Genomic DNA, 23,094 nt, shown 5'->3' with positions numbered 1-23,094 from the left:
TTGTGATATGTAGCCACTCCTTGGAGGTACCTTCTAGGAATAGCCAGTTAGGAAGAAACATAGCTGGAGAGACTTCTTTTAGGCTTCTGGTATGTTTGTAGTATTCTTTCTGGGAATGTTTGAAATTATCAAAACATTTAGAAGGACAGGATGTGGGATGCTGAAGTTGTAACTGGGCAGGGTGGGGGGGAAGGACAATTCTCAACCCTTTGAAGCTTAGCACTCTTTGTCTGCTATGGTACTGTGTGGGCAGGAATTGGCAATCTGTGACCCCGGGCAATTTCGTCATTTTTAATTCTGTTAAGTGTTGCCCTGACACATACCAGCCAGAGCTTTTGGGACAAGCATAGCACTACTTTGATTTTTCTCTTCCCTTCTTTATGGCTCTGTGCAAGAGGATGAAATGTCCAGCAGTTTGGGAGGAGCTGGCTCCTTTAAGGAGCCTACAACCATGTTGGGTACTGGCCATCAGGGTTTATTTTTGTAGGGGTCCCGCATGTAGGTCTGGTACTTGCCACCTTCAGAATGTGCCCCTGGATCATCTGTTCCTTTTGATCTCGTGAGTCAGCGAGCGCCCGGAGGGGCAAGGGAAGGCATGGAGTCATCAAACGCTGATGTTGGCGGGTATTTGCTTGAGTCAGTGTGGTCTATCGATACACATTGCCTTAGTTTCCAACTGAAGTGTGTTTTTTGTGGTAGAGCTATATGCGGACGGTAGGAGAAAATAAGCAGCTTATCCGATGGTGGATTATTTCATTTAGGGAATCTCTTTGTACTGACGCCAGGGGAAGAGGATTAGTGGTGACCTGTAATGCATATGGTAAGGAAAAGCTCCAGAGATTGCTACAGCTGCTCTGGCTGCTCTTGGATGCTGAGCCTTTCTCACTGGCATGGTCCCCTCCTATTTTGCTGTCACATGATATTGATGCATTTCATAGCAAATAGCAGTCGCACCTGACTTTATGCGGCCATTAGTGCTGATCAAGGGCTGGAGGCCTGGCATTCTTTTTAGGTGGGGTTTCTCTTTTGTTGCTAGTTTTCTTTGTAAAATTAGCTGTGCTTAGTTTTTTTTCCTTAAGCCAACCCGAGCCATCTGACTTTTCCCAAATTAAACTGAAAGCATTGGTTCATAAATACCCTGCTTATTCTGCTCAGGGAAGGAGAATTGGCTAGTGAGTGTGCATTGACTTAGCTACTACTAATTTTCAGTGCTTTACTTTTTTTTTTTTACTTCTTTTAAGTACAGGATGAGTAATGGGGTCTGACTTAAGAAATTGTCTGGGTGGCCTGATTTGTCTTCAGGCTTAATGTCTAACTTTGACTTGTATTCAAAGTTCAAGTTGAAGTCCATAGTTGAATATTACAAAGATGTTTTCCAGGAACTGAAGTCTAGTGGCTGAGATGCTGACAGGAGATTGTAGTACTTCGATTTGATTATCTGTGAACAGAATATGCTTAGTGAAGAGTTTTTCTTGGGTTTTAGTTCTTGTTCGTCCTATTACAGTTAACTGCCTGTTATTCATGCAGACTTTTCTGAAGGGGCAAATTGAGTGTTATCTCTACAAAAAGGGCAGATAAGCTGTGTTCGTTGTAGGAGTTGATTCATAAGAAATGTAAATCAGTGTCACAGCTGATGCAACCAGTTCTATGGAAGCCAGTGAAGCTGCACCAGTTTGTCAGTGGTGAATCCCTCCCCCTGACCTGTGCCACTCTTCTGTACCACTGGGCAAGGTGGGCTTGTCTGCTCCTTCTACAGTGCCTGGCTATCTCTGCAGAAAGCCGGATGAACTTCTCCAGAGCGCCCGTCAGTACCACCTAATCCAGAAGCAGTGTCAGGCAAGGAGTTAGATGTTTTATTATAAGCGTGTGCCTACATAGCAAAGAGCAGCAAGGCAGCCCTTTCAGCCGTTTTCCAGAGAGGCATATTTTCAGGGAGGACTGATGAGAAGCATTAGCTGTCCACTGCAGGGCCCTGCCCTTGTGCGAGGTGGAGAACATGAGCTGTTCTCATGTGAGATGGGAATGAAGACAGGTGTTCCTGACCTTGTCGCTTGGTTGTGCACTCCTCTACATGTGTTATTTAGTCCGTGGTCATTTTCTCAATGTTTCGGATGATATAAGGAGGCTACTGTTTTTATTCATAAAGCAGTGGTTGAAAAGTTCACAAAAACAACCACCTTATTTTTCTCCTCTTCTCACTCCCACCCCTTCTCTCTCACACGCCCCTAGCAGCCATCAGCCTTCATTTTGTGTGGCCTGGAGTTGCAGTTACTGAATGCAGTGTGAGATGACACAGCTGAAAGTTCCCAGCCGTAGTCTAGTGCTGAAGTATTAGTCAGCAAGGCATGAAGATTCACTTCTTTCCAGGTAGCTTTCACCCATAGTAATGTTTCTTGCTTCTAGAATGACTAGGACAACAGGGGTAACATCTGTCCTTGATTGCATGGTGTCCTAATTTCCTACCTAGCACACAATGTTGCTTCTTGATGCACAAATGCAAACTTCTGGACTTCACCTCCTTTGCCAACAACAGTCTAAGAAGCCTCATTTTTGCAATGTTTCTTAGTATCTTTAATTTATAATATCTAACCTTAATGACTGTGACTGGAATTTAAGCTTTTATCCTCTCTTGAGAGCACATATTTGATGCAGAAGTAATGTCTAAAATGCTATAATCTACAGTAGTGGTGGTGTGATTTGAGATTTGTGCTGCAGATAGGAAATACCAGACAGCTATTTACAAATATCAGAAAAGCTTTTTTGATTTTTTTTTTAAGCGTAAGTTGAGGGAGCTGTCTGGGGTGATCTGGTTGGTGAAATTTGTTCATAGCTTGACTCTCTTTTGCTTTAGAGAATGTTTTTTGTTTGCAGAATTTGGCCCTTAGCAATGGCCCTTGGGTACTCTGCTCTCTGGAGCAACTGCTGGCTTCTGATTCCTAGCCTGAGATGGTGGCCTTTGGGCTGCACTTCTAGCAGAGTCATCAAGTGTGCTTAAAATAATGAATCAATCCATGAAACCGTCAGTCTTGTGCATGCGGAAAGGGACAGCAGGACGTTGTAAGGGTTCTTTTTCCCTACTTGATACCCTGGCATTGGAAACTGCCCCGCTGTTTTTTTGCTGCCTTTGTATGAATGTTGAATTTGTACAAATGAAAAATGAAGAGGCAAGGAAAGGGAAGAAAGCTGTCTGAGCTTATCTGTGCAAAACTTACAGATGCCTTCTTGTACGAGACTAAAGAAACACTTTGTTGTCTAGCTGGTGGTGTCCCGCAGCCCTTAATTTGTAAGCAGTTCAGGGTACAGCAAGGGTCCCACAGAAACGGTCTTTCAATGCTGGTGGCAGAACTGAGCCCGGCGGTTAGAGCTGGTGTGACATCGCAGGGAGGGAGAGATCACCCAGCGAAGCTGAGGGGGGAATGTTTACACAAACCAAGGCTCCAGGGAGTGTGAGAAGTGCTGCAGCCTTTCTGTTTTCTGCAAGGCTAGATAAATAACAGTGAACGTGACGTTTTTAGCGGATGAAAGCCCTGGAGTTAAGGCAGATCAAAAGCTATTTTGCAGGCCCTTCTGCCGGCCTGCTAACCTTTGCGTGGTAAGCTGGGTCACCTTTCAGCAGGAAGGCTGCAGTGAAGCAAAGGCTGGGGCGATAATCCCTGATGAAAAGTCCTTCATGACTTTCGGAACTTCACGGCTGCTGGGCTGAGCAAAGTGGGTGGAGTTTTCCTTTTAAATAGCTGTGCCCGAGAGACACTTGCTGCTGTTGTGGTGACACTTGGGTGTTGCTAAGGCTTTAGGAAGTCAGCACTGACATATCTGTATTGGTGGCATACTCTGCATGCACCGAAGAAAAATGGATCGCACCACCACAGTTCTGGTCTCTTCAAAGGATGCAGGCGTGGGTCAGAGACTTCAGGTGGCAGAGAACAAAATTCTCGGCCAAAAAAGTGTGTTCAACGTGCCTGGGGGTTTTTCATGTCCTTACTGCTGTTCCCAAGTTAGGAGGATTATGAGAGGGTAGGAGCAGTAGCGCTGCAGTGTCACCTGCCTCTCTGTATCTGTGCTCGCCTGTGTCCTCAGACTGACCTTGAAACTCCCCAGTTAAAGAAAGTCCTGTAACTGAGACCTGTGCAGGCTTCTGGGCGTGTTGGGGTGAGGGGGTAGCTCTGGGAGAGAAATGTCCAACTAGCATTCAGTTCTCTTTCTGTGTGCATCCACAACTCGTCCTTTCCAATGATTTCCTCTGTCGGAGAGCCCCACAGTGCTGCAGCCCTGACTTCCATGGCTTTGCACTTCAGAAGACTTTGAAGACTGTTGCTTTGCAGTGCTTTTTCGAGCTTGCTTAGCAACTTTAGGCAAATCCCCTTTTCTGTATGAAGTTTCATCATTAGTTAAGTGAGGGTAACTCTCATCCTGCTGGGGGGGGCAGGGGGAAGGGTGTGTTGCAAGGCCGACTTTGTATTTGTAAACTGCTTTTGCTCTCCTTGGAGAGCCTTCATTATGTGAGAGTCTGCATGATTAACAACCCCTGGCTGTCAACGAATGCTCTCAAAGCGTGGCGTACCTAGAGCTGTGTAGTTTGAGAAGGTTGCAGAGAGGCATAAAATGTTGTCAGCACTTTTTAGATTGCATTTGACAATAGTCTGCTCAAGTAGTATGTTCCATCCTGTATGCAAATTGAACTTTGTCAAATTGTCTTACCACAAGATATCTGTATTTGATACTATATTTCTTTCTCACAGATTCTGCCTGGCTTGTTCATTGGCAACTTTAAAGGTAAGATTAGTTTTATCATTATCTCTAGGATTACTTAGCAGGGGTCTTAAGGTGGTGTTTCACAGGCCTACAGAATTCACTGACATCTCTGCAGCTTCTTTAACCCCATCTTGCTTCATTTCTGGATTCGGTTGCTAGCACTTAAAGAAGAACTCGTTTGCTCTCTCATCCCTGTGCTGTGCTGCAAGTACTTTAAGAAAAGAAAAATGAATGCCATCTCCTCGGAGCATGCTTCAGCTGGAATTCCTAAACATTGGCCTGCCTTAAACAATTCCTCTGCTTGGCAGGCAAGCCTGTGAGCCAGGCAGATTCTTTGTAAGGCTTATTTCAAGCCCTCCTTATAAGTAAAGGCTTAGTATGCCTCCCGCTCATTGCTTTCATTATTTTGGTTATTTATAACAACTGCTAAAGAGTTCTGTTATCACTGCTTGCAAGACTCATAGGTCTGTAGATTCCTGTCTGAACACTGATACTCGTGCTGTCCGTGTCACAGATGTAAGATTCTCTGGATTTTTTTTTTTTTTCCTTTTTGCATGAGGTTTATTTTTTTGTATACAGAAAGCTAGAACCACATTTAGAAAACACGGGAAACTTTATGTAGACATCCAAATAAATGACCTGTTCTCAAAGCACTCTGTTAGCAGCAGTTCCAGCTGAGTGTCCCTACTCAGAAATAAACTGGTTGTGCCTGTACAGTTGTTTTGATACATGTAGACCTTATATTTCCTATGCTTGGGTACAACAGCAAAGCAGGACTCATAGGGGCCTTCCTGTCTGTCCTGTCCTTCCTGATCTGTCTGATATCACAGCTGGTCTGTTAAGATTGGACAACGTCTGCATTGGATTTAGATGTGCTGCACCTCCTCTCTGCCTCCATGCCCCCCTCCTTCCCTGCCCCACCATCCCAAAACCTGTGAGCTCAGTAGGCTTTTTTTGCCCAATCTACCTGCCTCTGGACCTGCTGACCCGTGTTGCTGGTCCAGTGCTCGCTGCCCCTTGGGAAGCGGAGCTGACCACCTTGAGAGGCAGCCCAGAGGTACATGTGAAGTTAAAAGCTGCCTTTTGCCACACTGGGGTCCAAACAGAAATACAACAGCTAGTATGTGTGAGGGACTTAATCATGCCATGGTAAGGAAAATGAGAGGATGGAGGTGTGTTTATACTGGTGGAAGTAGGTAGTAAAAGGATAAAAAAGAAAGCAAGCAGGAAAGTAGGATAGTTTTTAAAACACTTTGGGCGGACCACTGTGTGGGCCGGTGACAAAACCAACTTCCTCTTTTTGTTTTTGGTTTTTTTTTTTTTTTCTTTTTCTTTCCTGTCAAGAAATTTAGGAGAGGGGCAGGATGGGAAGATGTTGGTAGCGGAGTCCTTTAGGTTTTGAGCTGCCTGGCAGGGTGGGCAGGATGGGCCCAGGGAACATGGCGCTCAGTCTGTCCCTCTCGCTGTGGCCGTCCTGCAAGTAGGCCCTTGACAATACGCCCAGGGGAGCGAAACTCAGCCAGAGCATCTGTTTCTTGATGCAGTTCTGTTTTCAGCTGATGAACAGTTTGACCAGCTGAGGGGAGTTGGCCAAGGTTGTGGAGTGAGTCAGCATCTCTGCCGACGCCAGGGCCTGCGACCCTCTCGCTCCTGCTGCTCTGGCTGCTCAGCCTTGCAAATGGTCCTTAAATGGCATGTCAGGTCACTTCTGTGCAGAGGCGTGCGGATGAAGGTGGTGCGAGTGGGCAGTGTTCCTGGGGGTCTAGCTGAAAAAAAGCAGAGGCTGAAATGCTTCAGCTACCTCCATAAAAGAGGGTAAGGATGGGTTGGCTTTAATCTTAGTGTCTGTGTTAATGGAGCCTAATTTTGTTTAAATTGATAAAAATCACAAACAAAATGTTTGTTTATTGCTATGACCTTTGCTCACATTGCATTTAATCATCATGTTCTACTATCTGTTGTTATAATCTCAAATTAGCTACCGTACCTGGAGAGGAAGAGAGAAGATTGGTGTTACAGTACCTCAGTAATACAAAAGCAAATGTTTATAATTCTATCTTATTCTGCATCCCCTGCTGTTAAACACCCCCCTGCCCTGCTACTTAAGAGCAATTGCATCAAGCTCTCTGTGCAGTGAAGTCATCCCATTTAGGAACAGGCTGTTGGTTGATCACCAGTGTATTTTTCTGGAGGAGCTTGATTACCATGTTCCTGGGGCATGTTCTGATTTGTGGCACTCTTTCAAAAAGTGACTAATGAATTTTGAGACTGCCATAAAGAGGATCGTTGACTGGAAAAATATTCAGCAGTGTGTACAGTTGGGATTGGTTAGAGTATCCTGATTTGGGCAGCTGAAATGTCTAGATACTTTTAAAGACATGGGTCTACAAAATTATTTCCTGTAATGCACTTTTGAGCAGTCTCCTATTTCTTCAGTTTGAGACTGATAGCTTGAATTGAATAAAGTTGCATCTTGTCGGTAAGAGGGGTAACACTGAATCCCCGGCGTTGTGCATCTCACCTGGGCAGAGGGCTCGAGGCATCGTGGCACCCACTGGGTCTCGGTGCAGGGGGTAGAGAGGAGGGAGCTTCTCCAGAAGGTCAGGGGAATCTCTCTGAATTGCTCTGACCTGCCCTCTGGAGGATAGCCTCCCCTCCTTTCTCCAGTGACTCTTCAGGGAGCCTGGGCAGGCAGGGTTTCCATAGCTAGGTCAAAATACTGTTCTACGCACACTCCTGTCTCCCTGCTGCATGGGAAACCTCTGGGGACATGGACAGACTGGGAAGAGACACAGTTGTTCCTGATGGGTGCCTTGCTACTGGGTGAAAGCAGGATGTTAAAGATGTTAAATACTGTAATCCTGGAGGGCCATTCTCTGGAGGAGGCATTCAGCAATTGTTCCGATTGGGGAATTATTATTAAATATTTAGCAATATTTCTACTTTATGTATAGGGTTTCTTACTGTCCTTTTAGGCCTAATCAACTTAAAAACAATCCATGACAGCTGAAGTGCAAAATCCTCTGCATTTGGCTGGGAGATAAACTGAGGCGCAAGAAAAACTTGTGAAATAAATCTGTGGCAGAAATGGAAGTTGAGCTTGCTGCTTCTGCTTCTGCAGCTGCTCTGCAAACCTTTAGGCATATAGAATGTGAGGGGCTTTTGTAACCACCTTAGGGTCTTTAGGGTAGAAAGTTATGTGTAGTCCTAATTACAGAAAGCACTGAACTACATGCTGAACCTCCCGCTGCTCTAAGTCCACAGGACTTGAGTATGTCTCTGGAAAACTTTCCTGAAAAAGCATACATCTCGGCATGTGCTTAAGTGCTTGTTATCTTATAAGTGTGATTCTGCTCATCAATAGCACATTAAAGTTGTGGTGTGTTCCTGAGAGAGTGTATTTGAGATTGCACAGCTAGAGGGCAGAAAAATTCAAGAAGAACCACAGATGTCCATACAAAATACTAAGACTGAGTTTGGTCTGAAAGCCCAGAAGGAAACAGAGCTCTTGGGCTTCTTCAGTGAAAGTTAAGGAGGAGTTACTTCTTTGCCAGTGGGAGGATGGGGGGCTAAGAGAAAAATGAGGGAAGAGAAAGAAGAAGTTAACTCTTCTTCCCGCCTCTAGTTTGGGGGAAATTTTGGTTTGTTCCAGTTGTACCTTACAGATGAAATTCAGTGCTCTCAAAAGACAAAGGATTTATTGTGGGATTGCATGCCTGCATGTCTTCTGCCCTGGAAACCTGATGTCCCTTGGAAGGCACCTGTGCTCACAATAAAAATAGGTGCTTTGTTGCTTAAGAGACTGGGCTTTTTAGCCTGTTTCTCAGCACAAATAGAAAAAATACCATTCCTTCTGATACGAGGTTCTAAATGAGTACTTGTTTGGTGCCAAACTGAAAGGTGTAGCAGTAGCGAGTACCAGAGACTCAAGAATGTTTCTACCTTGAATATTAAAGAGCTTGTGTCCTTCCTTGCTTGTAATCATATTTGGAAGATTCAGGTTTTTCCAATGGAATATTTGAGGGCTTTTTGATTTAGAGGGGAAAGCCACAATATGAGGTTTAATTCCCCCCAAAGAGTCCAGTGTTGCTGTGGATGAGCTGGAGAGTCTTGGGAAAGTTTCTGCCCTTCCTGTTACTAAGTGTATAAAAAGGCAGTGCCCACCAAGTGGTTCTGCTGTGTTTCTAGGTCCGGTTAATTCCTGTTATCAGCTGATTAATTTTTGGGGGGAAAAGTTACCTTTTTTAAGGCTTGCTTTCAGGTAATTAAAACTGGAGAGGGTGAAGATACCATTCCCTTTTTCAGGTTCATCTTTTGAAGGAAGACATTTTGTAGGTATTCTCACTAAACAGAGTACTGGACCCTTTTCCCCACCTTTCTCACTCCCCAAAAAGGTCCTCTGAGAGCCTGGGGCAAAATATGTATTAGAACATGGCGTGAAGTGGGGACAGGAGATGTGGAGTTTTTGTTCATGTGCTTAGTTTCTGTGTATGTCTCTCTAAGTGCAGATCACTGGACTCTGGAACAAAGCTCTGCTGATGAGAAACCATTCTCACTAATAGCTCGTAGCGCTCTGAACCACTGGAGAGGAGGTTCTCCTTTAGGTATCTATCTCTAGTTCTGTCCAAAGCAGAAAATAAAGTGTAGACAAAAAGTTGGTTTATTAAAAAAAAAAAAAAAAATCTGGTGATGATGAAACTGTAGTCTTTATACATCTGCAGGTTGAGACTTAATACTGTTGTACTTACTGGGCTGACTTGCCTTCTCTAAGCACTTACCTTGTTTTTGTATACATAACCTAAAATTTTATGCTGAAAACTTAATACTTACTAGCTTTTTGGACTAACAACAAAGTCAGAAATGTGGGCTTTGGAGAAGGAAGAAGAGAGGATGTCTTTAGTTTGGGATAGCTGGCTAATGGGAGGAAATGTGACAAAATGAAAATAAACTTAATCTCACTTATTTTGTGGAGGTGTTTAATCTTCAAAATTCACAGGTGAGTTGCAGTTAAATGTTGCAGATCCAGGCCCTTATCGCTGTAATGCCTGCCCCCCCCAATCCCATTCCTGACAGGATGCCTTTTTATTACGTTGTTAGCAGTAGAGGTGGAAAAGACTCCACAGCTGTTTCTTCCCATCTAACTTCACAAAGCAAGACATCTTGCCTGGCATGGTTTAGCCCCAGCCGGCAACTGAGCACCAGGCAGCTGCTCACTCACTCCCCCATGGTGGGACAGGGGAGAGAATGAGAAGAGTAAAAGTGAGGAAAGTCATGGTTTGAGATAAAGACAGTTTAATAAGTAAGTAAAGCAAAAGCTGCTCACGCAAGCAAAGCAAAACAAGGAATTCGTTCACCAGTCCCCATGGCCAGGCAGGTGTTCAGCCATCTCCAGGGAAGCAGGGCTCCATCACGTGTAATGGTTTCTTGGGAAGACAGACGCCATAACTCCAAACGTCCTTCCACCTCTTCCTTCTTTGTCCCAGCTTTATATACCGACCATGATGTCATATGATATGGAATATCCCTTTGGCCAGCCTGGGTCAGCTGTCCCGGCTGTGTCCCCTCCCAGCTCCCCATGCACCCCCAGCCTTCTCACTGGCAGGCCAGCACGAGAAGCTGGACAGTCCTTGACTACTTAGCAACGGCTCAAAACATCAGCACGTTATCAACATTTTCTCATCCCAAATCCAAAACACAGCCTCACACTAGCTTCTGTGAAGAAAATTAACTTCATCCTGGCTGGAACCAGGACAATTCCTCACCTTGCATCTCTGTGGAGGTTCTAGAATACTAAATTAGGAGAAGATGGTTGTACGTGTGTTTGAGGCTTCATCACCCTAGTATTGGAGTCCTTCAGTCATTGATGTGTCTTAATTGGAGTGGTTGGACCAGTATTGTTTCCCTTTTGCATGTGGGGGATGGAAGCACAGTATGCTAGGTGATTTGCTCCCCAGCCACACAGTAAGGCTTCCCAGAGCTGCAGGGAAAGAAATTCTGATGCCCCCCCAGTGCCGGTCCTGTTTTGATGACTTTGCCATTGCTTTTGCAGTTAAGTGTTTGCAGCTCTCTGCATATGAGTAGAGGTTAAGCTAGGAGTCAGAGGATGAAATTGAGGGAAGAGAAGCTAAATATGGGTGTGTGAGGGAAAGAGGAAGATTTCCCCAGTGTGAATCGTGCCTTTTGTGTGAGGAGAGAGATTCCTGAAGGCTTTACTCAAAAGTCCATGTCAGCCGAGAAGCGTTATGCTGTATGAAACAGAATATTGGGTAACTTACTGTGAAGAAGCAAGTACCCTACATTTGAGACACCCTTTAGGAATGCACAACATGGACTGTGATAGGCTTCTTTCATTTTTACATTTGGAAATAGGGTGTTTCATGCTGTGATTTCAAAATGTGAGCCTGAAAACACAACATGTTGTTGTACAGCACTGTGCTACAGTAAAGAAGTTAGAATTGCTGTGGTAATGGTTATTCTTCTGTCTTTTGGTGGTCCTTTACATAACCCCTGAATTTTTTTTGTAATTTATGGTATGACACTGTGACTGACAAAGTAGCTCATTTGTACTGCTGTTAAAATAGTTTTGTCAGTAGTATCTGTAGAGACTTGTGGCAGGTGCCAGGGAAACCAGGGGAATTTCCCCTTTGTAAACTGTTTAAAGTTTAGATCCAGATAATGCAGTCATTGGCTGGGAAGCTTTTTCTCCTCTGCTTTTGTACTTTGAATGGTTGTTTCCTAACTATATTGAAGACTTGCTGGTTACTCTGGGATATAGGTGTAGGATAGACATTTCCAGCTTGTTTCTAGGAATGTTTGAAATCTCACCATTTGACTGTATGCTTTTAATTTGTTGTAATTCCTTTAGCCTAAGTCCTTGTTTAACTGAAGAACTGTAACCTTTCAGTCCGTCTGAGTTGTACTGTGTCCATTAGGTCTTTCAGACTGGTTCAAAGCAGTCAACATTTAATTTGGATCATATCTCCTTTAAAGCTGTTTGCCTTGTGTGGCAAGCCATCTCTTAACCATGTGGGTCATACTGATAGTTAGAGGTTGGGGTCTCATTGTGCTAGGTTTGCATTAACACCGTGAGTTCCAGCCAGCAGGCTCTGAAATCTGCTCTTAGCCTTTGGAGATCACAAAGCAGTGATTTTTAGGGACACTTAAGCTGGCTTCTGGGCTTCCAAACTCTTGCCTGCTTAGGCTCTCTGAGGAATCAGAACTGTCCTATAAACTGTTAATAAATTTAAAGGTCAGGTGGATTAGAAGACCTCTCTTGGCAAACATTAGCTTTTCTTCTTTGAAATGCTAACTCAGAGATTTTTAGGAAATTTTAGTTGTTCTGTGAAGCTAGACCTTAAATCTGTTTCAGATGGAATTTGAGTTAATTCTCGCCTGAAGGATTAGGCATCTGTGTTGATGATGCAGGCTTGACCAGTAGCAAGTGAAATCAATGCAGTTTTGAGTCTTCTCTCCATTTTATTTTCCTTAGAGAAGCTTTCATAATTGGATTAGGTTTAAATTTTATTGCGTGTTATTGTGCTCATGTGAATCTTCTCTATAGGGCAATATAATTAAATGTCTAATTCCTCTTTGTGATGTAGAAAAGGCATTGAAACTTTATAGTAGAGTGGAATAAGATGAAGCAAGAGATGCTAATTGAACTCTTGCACGTACATAAAGAATCTACAGGTGATGCTATTGTTATTTTTGTACCTAGAGAGAGCCGGTTTGAAACCTTTGTGGTCAGTGCTTTTTTTTGTGTGCAACCAGGCTAATGTGAACAAATTGTATGGGCAGATTTGGAAGGCAGGTGTTCACATCACAAAACCACTGCTGTATTTGCCATGGTGTGCTGTGCCATTCTCAAACGAAAAGGTCAAAAGTAAATGGACGCAAACTAACTTTTACCTGTGTTAGTGGTTCTTTGAGGTAATTTTCTGGCACGCGAATAGTTTAGTGTGGGACAAGTTGCTTGCTGATGACAGATAATCTATTTTACCTTCTTTTTCATAGAAACAAACCTATGCTTTTGCATATCTAGCATCAAATTTTCAGTTGCCCCAGCTTGCTTTCCAGTTTTGAATGTTTGAAAACCCTTGGTTACAGGTCTAGGAACCACCTTTTCACAACTGCATTTCCTTGCTGTAATGTTTTGCTTTCTCATACGTTTGTTATCTTTATCATCTCTCTCTTCAGACTTAAAATTATGGTATATATTGGCAAAATGCACATTTTTTCCCTACAAGTCCACGGGACTAGTTCTCATTTTGGTTTGCCTGTTAATACCTCAATTCAAGTGATACGGTTGGCTTCATTTCTCAGACCTGGATATCACAAGGTCTATCTCCCAAGTGAAAAATATACCTTCTCAAGGGGGATTTGTGGGTAGAGAGGAGGTAAGCTATTTCTTGTACAGCTCTGACTGCTTGTTCAGATGGCCATCACCTGCACACAGGCATACACAGACTTATATTTCAGATGCAAAATACATGAAACTTCTGACTTAAGAACACATTCCTGAGTCACTTAAGCTTGTTCTTTATATAGTATATAATTTGTTTTGGACTTAGAAGTGTGTCTTCCCGTTACCCACTCTGATGATGGTGTTCTAGAACACCTGCATTTGGAGTTTTGTCTTTACTTTATGAAGCTTCAAAAAGAAATCTACCAATGATAAGTGATTTTCAACATGCACCATGGAAAGGGGAGTGGGCTATTTCAAGAGATTAAAGAAATTCTCTTCCTTTTTTCCCTTGACCACAGATGCCCGAGATGTAGAGCAATTGAGTAAGAATAACATTACGCACATTCTTTCAATCCACGACAGTGCCCGCCCTATGCTCGAGGTAAGAGGTGTGGGGGACTCCATGGTAAATCCTTACTTTGCAGGTGACTCTTAGAGTCATCTTGGGGTTAATTTCTTGTTCTGTACAATTGTTGTTTTGAGACTGATTTACTTGTGAAAACATTTGACAGCTGTAGTTTTGGGATCAAGTCACAGATTTTGTTGTTGCTGCTGTTATACAAGAAATCTAAATGACAAAGGAAGAGACAATTACAGTTTCAATCAATATAACACAATAATGGGATTGTGTTATTTATTTAATAGTAAAGGTAAGTTTCCTTCTGTGTGGAGTTCAAGCATCACATAAACAACATTCCTTCTCCCCACTCCCCACTACTAATCCTCCTTTGTACTTGGGCCCTTTCTTGAACCTTACAGGAGCAGATGGTTGTGCAAGAGGTTTGCAGTCCTTTTCTGTGTAAAATAGCCTTACTTAGCCTTGGGGTGTGGGAGGAACCAGTGCTCCCTCATATAATACATCTAATATAGCAGAGCATCTGTAGGTCTCCAACACTTTAACATGATGTCTTATTCCCCATTTTACTGAAGGGAACTTGATCTGAAGAGTCGAAATTACTTGACTTGCTCTGTCATCTTCAGCAGTGAAAGAGCTGGGACCAGGCTGCACATCTCCTGTGTTGTGCTTTCTTCTTTATGTCAGCTTACCTTGGAAGGAGGGGAGGTTGGCTGGGCTTTGCTGCACCTTAATTCTGCTGTTTGATGTATGTTGGGAACTGTTGTCCTCTTAAAGTTGTTCCTTCCCTGCATTCCACTTTTCACGAAATTCGGCCAAATAGTCGGTAAGGCAGTTGCTGGTGTTGCCCCTCAGAGGCTGCTGGGAATCTCTGCTTTTCATTCTCTTCATGTAAAAAGCCTCTACTGAATTCAGTCCTTATATTACAGAATTTCCACCTCTCCCAGGCAAGTCAATAGGTTAGCTGAACAAAAGGTGTCCCTAGTATGTCATGATGAAAACCAAGATCAAGTTAATGGTGAATTTGGCGTTGGCCTTGAACTGAGAAGTGTGCTGAAGCAGAGCTTTAGCTCTTGACTTTATTGTACTGTCCATTTGACTTCTTTGTGCCTGATGCTTGTTAAGTCTGAAACATACTGAGTTTCAAGAGTGCTCTTAGTGGAAGAGAGAAACAGTTGTACTGAGTAAGGGAGATGTAATATTTCCGCTAGGTTGCTGTTCTCTAAAATTGATAGAAGCTTGCTTTGTTTTATTATCATGATTAGAAAAATAGGAAGACTAATTGTGGCACGGATCAGCTGTGGCGTCAGGCCAGGGTTTCTGGTGGTGGTGGTAGTTTTGGCAGCCCACAGGCCACCTCCTTGCTTGTGGTGGTGCATCTGTTTGTGGGGCTGCATGGTAAATAGATCTGGGAGCTTTTTTGCGGGTTAAATGTAACCACGTCACCATTTCTTCCTCTAGCTACCCCCACAAAAGACATGAAGGGTTATATTTAGCCAGATCGGTTCCCGATCTGGTTTGCAATAGTGTCTCAAAAGTTACAGTGGCATGGGAACATGGCTGATGGAGGATGGACTTGCTTTATTCACCCCTGCATCTAAAAGAATGCTGTTTTCCCAACTGTGCCTTCTATTTTCTCAGCGTGCAATATACTCCTTATGTGCTGGTGATCTGGAAAACAACTGTTAAAACTTTTCTGCAGTTCCTAAAGTAGTGGAAGGATTGCAAGGTCCATTTGTTTGGGCACTGACCTGATTAGTAATTACTTTATCATTCATGGTCTTACTGCATTGCTTGCTTGCAAATAAATGCCTCTGTTTAGGAACAAGGTCTAGAAAACATGCATTAAGTTGTGTTACTTCATTTGTTATTTACATCTTTGCCACCTTACAGGTAGGTTTGTTTTCAGCTTGTGTATCCACACTGTGCTTGGGACTTGTTCTCAAGTCCACTGAAATGAAATGGGAATGCTTTCCTTATGTGTCCCCCTCTTCTCCTTTCCCCCTGGTTTTCACTCTGGGAAAGTGAGTGCTTGCATTTGTGTTCAGAAATCGGTCTGATGTTATTCAGACCTTTAAACATGGAATTGCAGTGGTGTGAGAATCTTTTTTTGCCTGAGGTTCCCTGTTTTGTGTGTGTATTTATGTGAATGTGGATCAACTGTAAAAAGCTGCATTCTCTTGAACTGCAGTAGTTGCATTTGTCTTTTACTAACAATATTTTATCTCAAGTATTTCCTAGTCAACCTATAGGAAATGCTGCAGATATTTCACTAAACAAAGCTTTCTTTGCAAGCTATGGAAGGTAAGTGTTTTTAGATACTGAAAACCCAACAGCGTTGTAGTAACATGTTGTCAAAGAGAATTTGGCCTTTTTTTTTCTGTCTGGAACAAATATGGATGCATACCTTAGCTCTCAAAGAGGTATTTACGAATTACCCACATCTTGCTTGTCAGATTTTGAAGTTTCAGTAATGACTGTTTTGATGCAGCAATACTTCTGATACAGTACTTAAAGCTGGTAGTAGTGGGTAGACAATGAAAATGACTAACTTGGCTTCATTGTCTATACTCAATGATGCAATACTCAAGAAATAAAAGCAAACGTCAGTGTATGTGGTGAACACCAACTTGCTACAGATTGTAAAATTATTTTCCACTTCAGTAACTTACAACATTGCCCCATTGTTACACACCATTTTTACTTGATTGTGTTTAAAATATTCACAGTGCCTTTTAAAGTGTGCTTTCCTCTGTGCTTTATATACTGCAGTATTTGGATGTGTGTTGCTTTAGTTTCTCATAGCTTACCAATTTAATAGAAAATGATTGAAGAGTTTCACAAAAAAATATTTGTTATATTGGTTTAGGTTTCATAGTGTGTGCCTGTTGAGAATTAAAAAAAAAAAGAATGTTTTCATACTGAAATTTGGTTTCAGACACTATCTCAATGATCCTTTACAAATCACCATGTCTGATTTATGGGGGGCTCATAATTGGCCTTAGGAAGTTATTGCATACTTTCATGCTGGAATAACTGGAAAAAATAGGTTTAAAAATCAGTTGGATTCTAAGACTTTTTATACCTTTAGACATTGGCAGACTGCATTAAATACAAGACATAGAATTGTTTTGTAAGACTTCAAGCAATTTAGACTGGAAGGAATTTGCCAAAATCTGTCCTGAACTATATTGCAATATTGCCCCTTAGTTCTTTTTGTATAAACTGTTTCAAGGAAATTTGTCCTCTAATGAAACCAAGCCTGCAATTAATCTGTAGTTAAAGAGGCATCCTAAGGCTCATTCCAATGAAATACACCATTCTTACACAGGATCTTAACCACTTAGGTAAGCACTTTGTAATTTAAAGATGCACATTTATAACTCCCATCAGAAAAAACTGTAGGTAACTGGTGGCATGTCCAAGAGAAAGTACTGCATGCCGTGTGGAACAAGGTTTGTTATTTCAGATGCACAGAATTCACCCCTTGAGTAAGAGTGGTGTCCAACAGCATCATGTGTGTTCCTGCAGAGGCCGAGGGGCAATAGCCCTGGTAAATCAAGTTGGCTCCTTCAGACCACTCTGGATGTCTGCCCGTGGAACACTCACAGATGTTTTATAAATCCACACAAAAGCCATATACAGAGGAGAATAATTAGGTTTCTTGCCACCTGCTTTCTAATCTATTTCTCAGTTAGTTCAGATTTTAATATCTCTGTTCAGAATGTGAGAGACACTAAAAGGTGGATGAGGAACCAGCTATCTCAGAGTGTGCTTTAAATAATAGTATATCTGTCAGTGACTTTGGACCTCTTAGTAGAACTCCCTTTTTAAAGCTAGGAAATATAGCCATTGGGGTTTGAGACCAAAAGGTCTGGCTGTTGTGATATCCATATATCTTAACCAAGCTGGTGCGGTCAGTCAGAACCCACAGAGGATGTGGAAGCATGTTTAACTAATCCTGAGGAATTCTTCCCCCTGTTGCTTCAAAGGACACCAGCAAGGTCTTACTCTGCTGCCTTAGATCTGGAATCTAATAAATTTTGCACCAGTTGATATAAGTGAAGGAGGTGAAGCCAAATCTTGTTAATCTTGCCTACAAGAATCTGGTTGCAGGTCGATTGAAGCAAAGAGTGTTTCTCTGTGGGTTTTCCAGGTGTTTGACCCTGTTCTGGGGGATGTTACGTAGAGGTGAATGTGAGCCCAGACCAAATAGGATGTTGGTATGGATTGTGCAGCTGCTTGAAAACAGCTGCATCCCATTCTGGAAAGTGTGTGCTGTGGTGGACAGCTATGTCCAAGCACCTGAACTTCCAGCATCCTTAATCCGCACTCTTACCCTTCCCTCCCCGACTCCCAACCACACACATACATACACGTGCTTAAATACTGGCAAAAGCAAGAATGCTTCCTCCAGTGCATTGGGCAGCAGTTGCTATGTGTACTGCAGGAAGGAGTACAGCAGGACTAGCGGCGGAGGAAGGGGTGCTAGAAGGTCTTCTGGTCAGACAGCCATTCAAGCCCTGTCCCAGAGAGGTATTGTCCACAAAGAGAGGCAGGGATGGTCTGATGACAGTCTGTGGGTCCCCATGCAGAGAGCCCACCTTAGAGAACAGCGTGATATGTGTGGCTGACAAACAATGTCACACAGATTAAGACTGGAAGTAAGCAAGGCTTTAACTGTGAGGGTAAGTAATTGCTGAAATACATTGCCAGAGGCAACAGTGGATTTTCTCACGTGCTCCATTTTTGTGGGGAAGTTGATTCAAGTAAGTCTGGGTTACAGAGGTGTCTGAGCTTTGCACTTTACAGTTCAGAGCATCTCACGGTCCTTGGTCTGTCTGAGATCCTTCGGGGTGCCAGTTGTGGTGACTTGTGTGCGTTGTAGACACCTGTCCATCAATCAGGAAATGGACTGAAACTACCAGCTTCTTTCATAAGGTCCGCCACACATTTGTCAGTTGCTAGTAATGTTGCTGTTGCTCTTGACCTGCACCAGAATTTTGATCTAGTAAATGTATGAATCCTGCTACCAGTCGCCTGTGGTTGTGAAGTCCTTTGGTATTAATTTATTTATAGCGTTACTATTGTCAGACTGACCACTCCTGCATCGCAGGAAGCTCTGTATGCTGCGCTCATCTTGGAAGCATCATAACGATCACTGTAATGTAGATCTTAAATCAACAAGAGTTTACGTTGGGCATTCCTGCACTGTCCTCTGCCCCAAAAGCTTTCTGTTATTAATTTTGTTTATGACAAATTGCATCACAAGTAGGCTTTTGCATGTGTGCTGCTGCTATATGCATGCCAGTTTTCTTTCTTTGTTTTCTGTTGCTACAGAATATTTGTTTTGTTTTTATTTTTAGTGTGTCTTTTTTTTCAGATGAGGAAGGAGTATATCAGCATATGTGATAGTTTCAGTTAAAGTCATTTGGGTGAAGCATAAGTAAATGAAATCCCAACAAAACGTGCACAATTTTTTGGCTTGGGGGCCGTTTTCATCTCTTTCTGCTCAGTACCAAAGCTGTCATAAAGTTTTAGGCATCTCCATTTCATATGACTAGCTGATCTGTGTCCATGTGATACTCATGCATCTGGTGGTTCTGTTTCAAGTCTTACTGTTTGTGGGATTTCTTCTCCAAACAAAAAGAGCGATCTTAAAGCACTGTATGGAATTCTTTGAATGTTGCCATAATGTCTTCTGGTTACTGAGAAAATACTCTGTGATGCCTGTGAAACATTCCTTCTTTTTCTCTAACTTTATAGGTTATGGATTTTCCCCCTTATTCTGCAGTTAACCAGAGCACCTGCAGAGGACAGTTTTTATTCTTTTTTTCTTTGTATTCAGATGCCATTAATAATATTATCTTAATCTGGTATATGCTATCTCCAGAGCAGTGGTTTCCCTCCCTTTTTCCTGAATTGATGACTACCTAAATAAGTGTTAATATGGTAGGTGGGTGTGAGGGAGGTAGAGAAGAGCTAATTGTTGACTGAACTAAGCATCTTTTTTGTTCAGTCTGTTAGCTTGTGCAGGCAGCACAATTTAAATGAATAATATCTTTGAAAATAAAAAACTTCACAGGCCAGGTCATCTTATAAAGAATTTTAGATATTTTTTTTCCTTGCAAATTTTAAAATTTTAATCGGAGTAGAAATAGGGTTTCAAATACTCTATCTAAGAAGCTGAACTGGAAGCCATGTCTCGGCACATGGATGAAAGAAAGTTATCAGGAGTAGTTAGCATAGATTCACCAAGGGGAGATCGTGCTTGACCAATCTGATAACCTTCTATGATGGAGTGACTAGCTGGGTAGATGAAGGGAGAGCAGTAGATGTGGTTTACCTTGACTTCAGTAAGGCTTTTGACACTGTCTCCCATAACATCCTCATAGTGAAGCTCGGGAAGTATGGATTGGATGAGTGGACTGTGAGATGGGTCGAGAACTGGCTAAGCAACAGAGCTCAAAGGGTTGTGGTCAGCGGCGCAGAGTCCAGTTGGAGGCCTGTAGCTAGTGGTGTTCCCCAGGGATCAGTACTGGGTCCAGTTTTGTTCAACATCTTCATCAATGACCTAGATGAAGGGTTGGAATGTACCCTCAGCAAGTTTGCTGATGATACAAAGCTGGAAGGAGTGGCTGATACACCAGAAGGCTGTACTGCCATTCAGTGGGATCTGGACAGACTGGAGAGTTGGGCGGAGGGGACCCTCATGAAATTTAACAAGGACAAGTGTAGAGTTCTGCACTGGGGGAGGAACAACCCCATGCACCAGTACAGGTTGGGGGTTGACCTGCTGGAAAGCAGCTCCATGGAGAAGGACCTTGGAATCCTGGTAGACAATGTTATCCATGGGACAGCAATGTGCCCTGGTGGCCAAGAGGGCCAGTGGTATCTTGGGGTGCATTAAGATGAGTGTGACCAGCAGGTCGAGAGAGGTTATCTTTCCCCTCTACTCTGTGTTGTTGAGGCCTCATCTGGAGTATTGTGTCCAGTTCTGGGCTCCCCAGTTCAAGAGAGACACGGAACTTTTGGAGAGGGTACAACAGAGGACTACGAGGATGATTAAAGGACTGGAACAGCTCTCGTATGATGAAAGACTGAGAGACCTAGAGCTGTTTAGTCTGGAGAAGAGAAGGCTGAGAGAGGACCTTATCAATGTCTATAAATATCTGAAGGGTGGACGTCAGGAGGATGGAGCCACTCTTTTCAGCAGTGCCCAGTGATAGGACGAGGGGCAATGGGCATAAGCTGCAGCATAGGAAGTTCCACCTCAACATGAGGAAAAACTTCTTTACTGTGAGGGTGACGGAGCGCCGGAACAGGCTGCCCAGAGAGGTTGTGGAGCCTCCTTCTCTGGAGACCTTCAAAACCTGACTGGACGCATTCCTGTGCAGCCTGCCCTAGATGATCCTGCCTTGGCAGAGGAGTTAGACCAGACGATCTTCAGAGATCCCTTCCAACCCCTACCATTCTGTGATTCTGTGAACCGAAATGGAAGAGCACAGTTCTAAAAGATCAGCACAGATTTTTTTAACAATCTTTCATACTCCCTGAGTAAACAGTCAAATGCATTAATAGAATACAGGCAACAAAAATATACTGTAACTGGAACAGAACCAGTAAGTGTGAGGAATAGAAGTTGTAGAAAAATAAGGATGCTACGGAAAAGCTTCTCTGCACCCATTTTGTCTCTGCTGGATGCTGTGATATACCTGTTTTATAAGGTGTTAAGGATGAGAAGGTTGCAGCTGGGGAAATCCCAAGAGGAAGTGCTGGATCAAGTTTATGAATTAAAAAAAAAAAGTGTATGACTGACTGGCAAATCCAGACCTCTGGAGGAAAGCGAATAGCTAAGTGACTGAATACCTATGAAAAACTGAGATATGTTTCTAATATCAAATGGTTATAGCCTGGAGACCTAGTATAGGTAATGCATTCCTGTCAGCTTGCATTAAGGTCTGGAATCTTCTTTAAGCCTGGGTGAATGTTGTAAATCTTAATGAAGTTCTAGCTGGGCATGAGAGTCTTGCATTTTTACAGATGATCTTTCGACTATACATGTGCAGTTTTTTAGAAAAGCAAACTAAGCTATAGAGGAACTGAACTGGCAGCTCTGGCACAATGCAAGTAATCTGCTTAGCATAGTTTGTGGAGAGTGTTTTTGCAGCTATTTTTTTGCTGTTTTTTGCTGTAGAAACCTATCATATCTGCGGTTAGCACTTAATGTGATGGGGTTTGCTATGGGGGAGCTTTTTGGAAGCTTTGAAGGGGAATAGCTTCATGTCCTGTTAGTTTTCTAATTCTTTCTTTCCATCACCAGTTTGTACCAACTTTCTTTCTCTCATGGTTGCACATTCTGGACTGACTTCATTTTTTGTGTGTCTGTATAACAGAGATTACCCTGTGCTAAAACAAAAGAAAAAAATTCCTCTGTCGTGCCCCCAGCTCCCCCAGCTGATAACTCTGGAAGTGCTGAAAGCTGCCTTAGTGCTTTCTTTGTTTCTGTAATCCGCAGGAATATCCTCACACAGACATCAGTCAAGAAAACATTTGTCTGGACTCAAAAGCATATCACTAGTCAACACGAAATAACTAAGTAGGGAAATACTGGGAAACCAATCATCCCTATTTATTTTTTTTTTAAAAAAAGCATGTGCTAAGTCTGGACAGATGCCGCTCAGCAACTGCGAACCACCAGTCTATTAAAACTGTGTTACGATGCTGGATAGCATACAGAAGTCTCGAGCTGTAGGAGGCCATTCGTATATGAAAATTGCATCTTGATGACATGATGAGAGAAGTCCCTGCTGGGTATGGCTGGGCAACCTGTTCTCTGCACAGGCTCTACTGTCTTTGGTATCCAGCCCAAAGACTTACTCACGGGAACTGTTAAAGACAGAGATGGCAAGACAGCCTTCAAAATCAGAGATGCTAATATATCACAAGGTCATTGCTGCAGTATAAAGATCATCTCTGCAAATTAATAATTTAGTCAAGTCAGACTGTTGGATTTCCATCTATAGCACTAAGCGCTTATATCACCAGTGTTGGAAGCTAACAATTTTCAGCCTTCACACTACCATCAAAAGGAAGTGTACAAGTGCTTCTTCTAATAAAAAACTTAACTTTCTTCTATGATGTTTCACTGCCTTTTCATGGTAAGGGCTTCCCCTCATGAGATGTTTCAGAAGATCACGCTGAGCAAAATAGCTACCATTTTTCTTTCAGGTGTAGTGGCACCAGAAGAGTCTCTCTAATTTGAAGTAGTGCCCTGTCTGGCATTGGCTCTGCTTGTGAAGTTGGGACCTCTGACTAATTTTTCAAAAATTACTTTGGTAGCCCACTAAGAAGCCTCCAAGGGACTTCCACAAAGTGGCTTTTAAAGTGTGTCAGGCCAGGCCTTCATCATGAAGTAGCTTTGGCAGAGGCTGCTGTGGCAACGCGCTGACTTAGTTCATTGTTTGAATTGCTCAGCACGCACTAGCTGTGACGGGGAGGCATCTTCCTGTAGTGGCAGATG

At 42.9% G+C, this 23,094-nt stretch overlaps 1 protein-coding gene across 1 annotated transcript in view; it reads left to right on the top strand.

Annotated features, from left to right (window-relative positions):
• The window catches only part of DUSP22 (dual specificity phosphatase 22), a gene marked incomplete at both ends in the record, with an annotated part of 42,611 nt that overhangs the window by 1,230 nt on the left and 18,287 nt on the right, over positions 1–23,094 (top strand). The window contains 2 exons of the mRNA XM_082015566.1: positions 4,740–4,773; positions 13,516–13,598. Coding sequence (XP_081871692.1) covers positions 4,740–4,773; positions 13,516–13,598 — 117 coding nt within the window. The remainder of the gene's footprint in view (positions 1–4,739; positions 4,774–13,515; positions 13,599–23,094) is intronic.

This window comes from Phaethon aethereus (genome assembly GCF_964289735.1).
Source record: "Phaethon aethereus genome assembly, chromosome: 2".
NCBI lineage: Eukaryota > Metazoa > Chordata > Aves > Phaethontiformes > Phaethontidae > Phaethon > Phaethon aethereus.
This window is presented reverse-complemented; position numbering and strand designations above follow the sequence as displayed.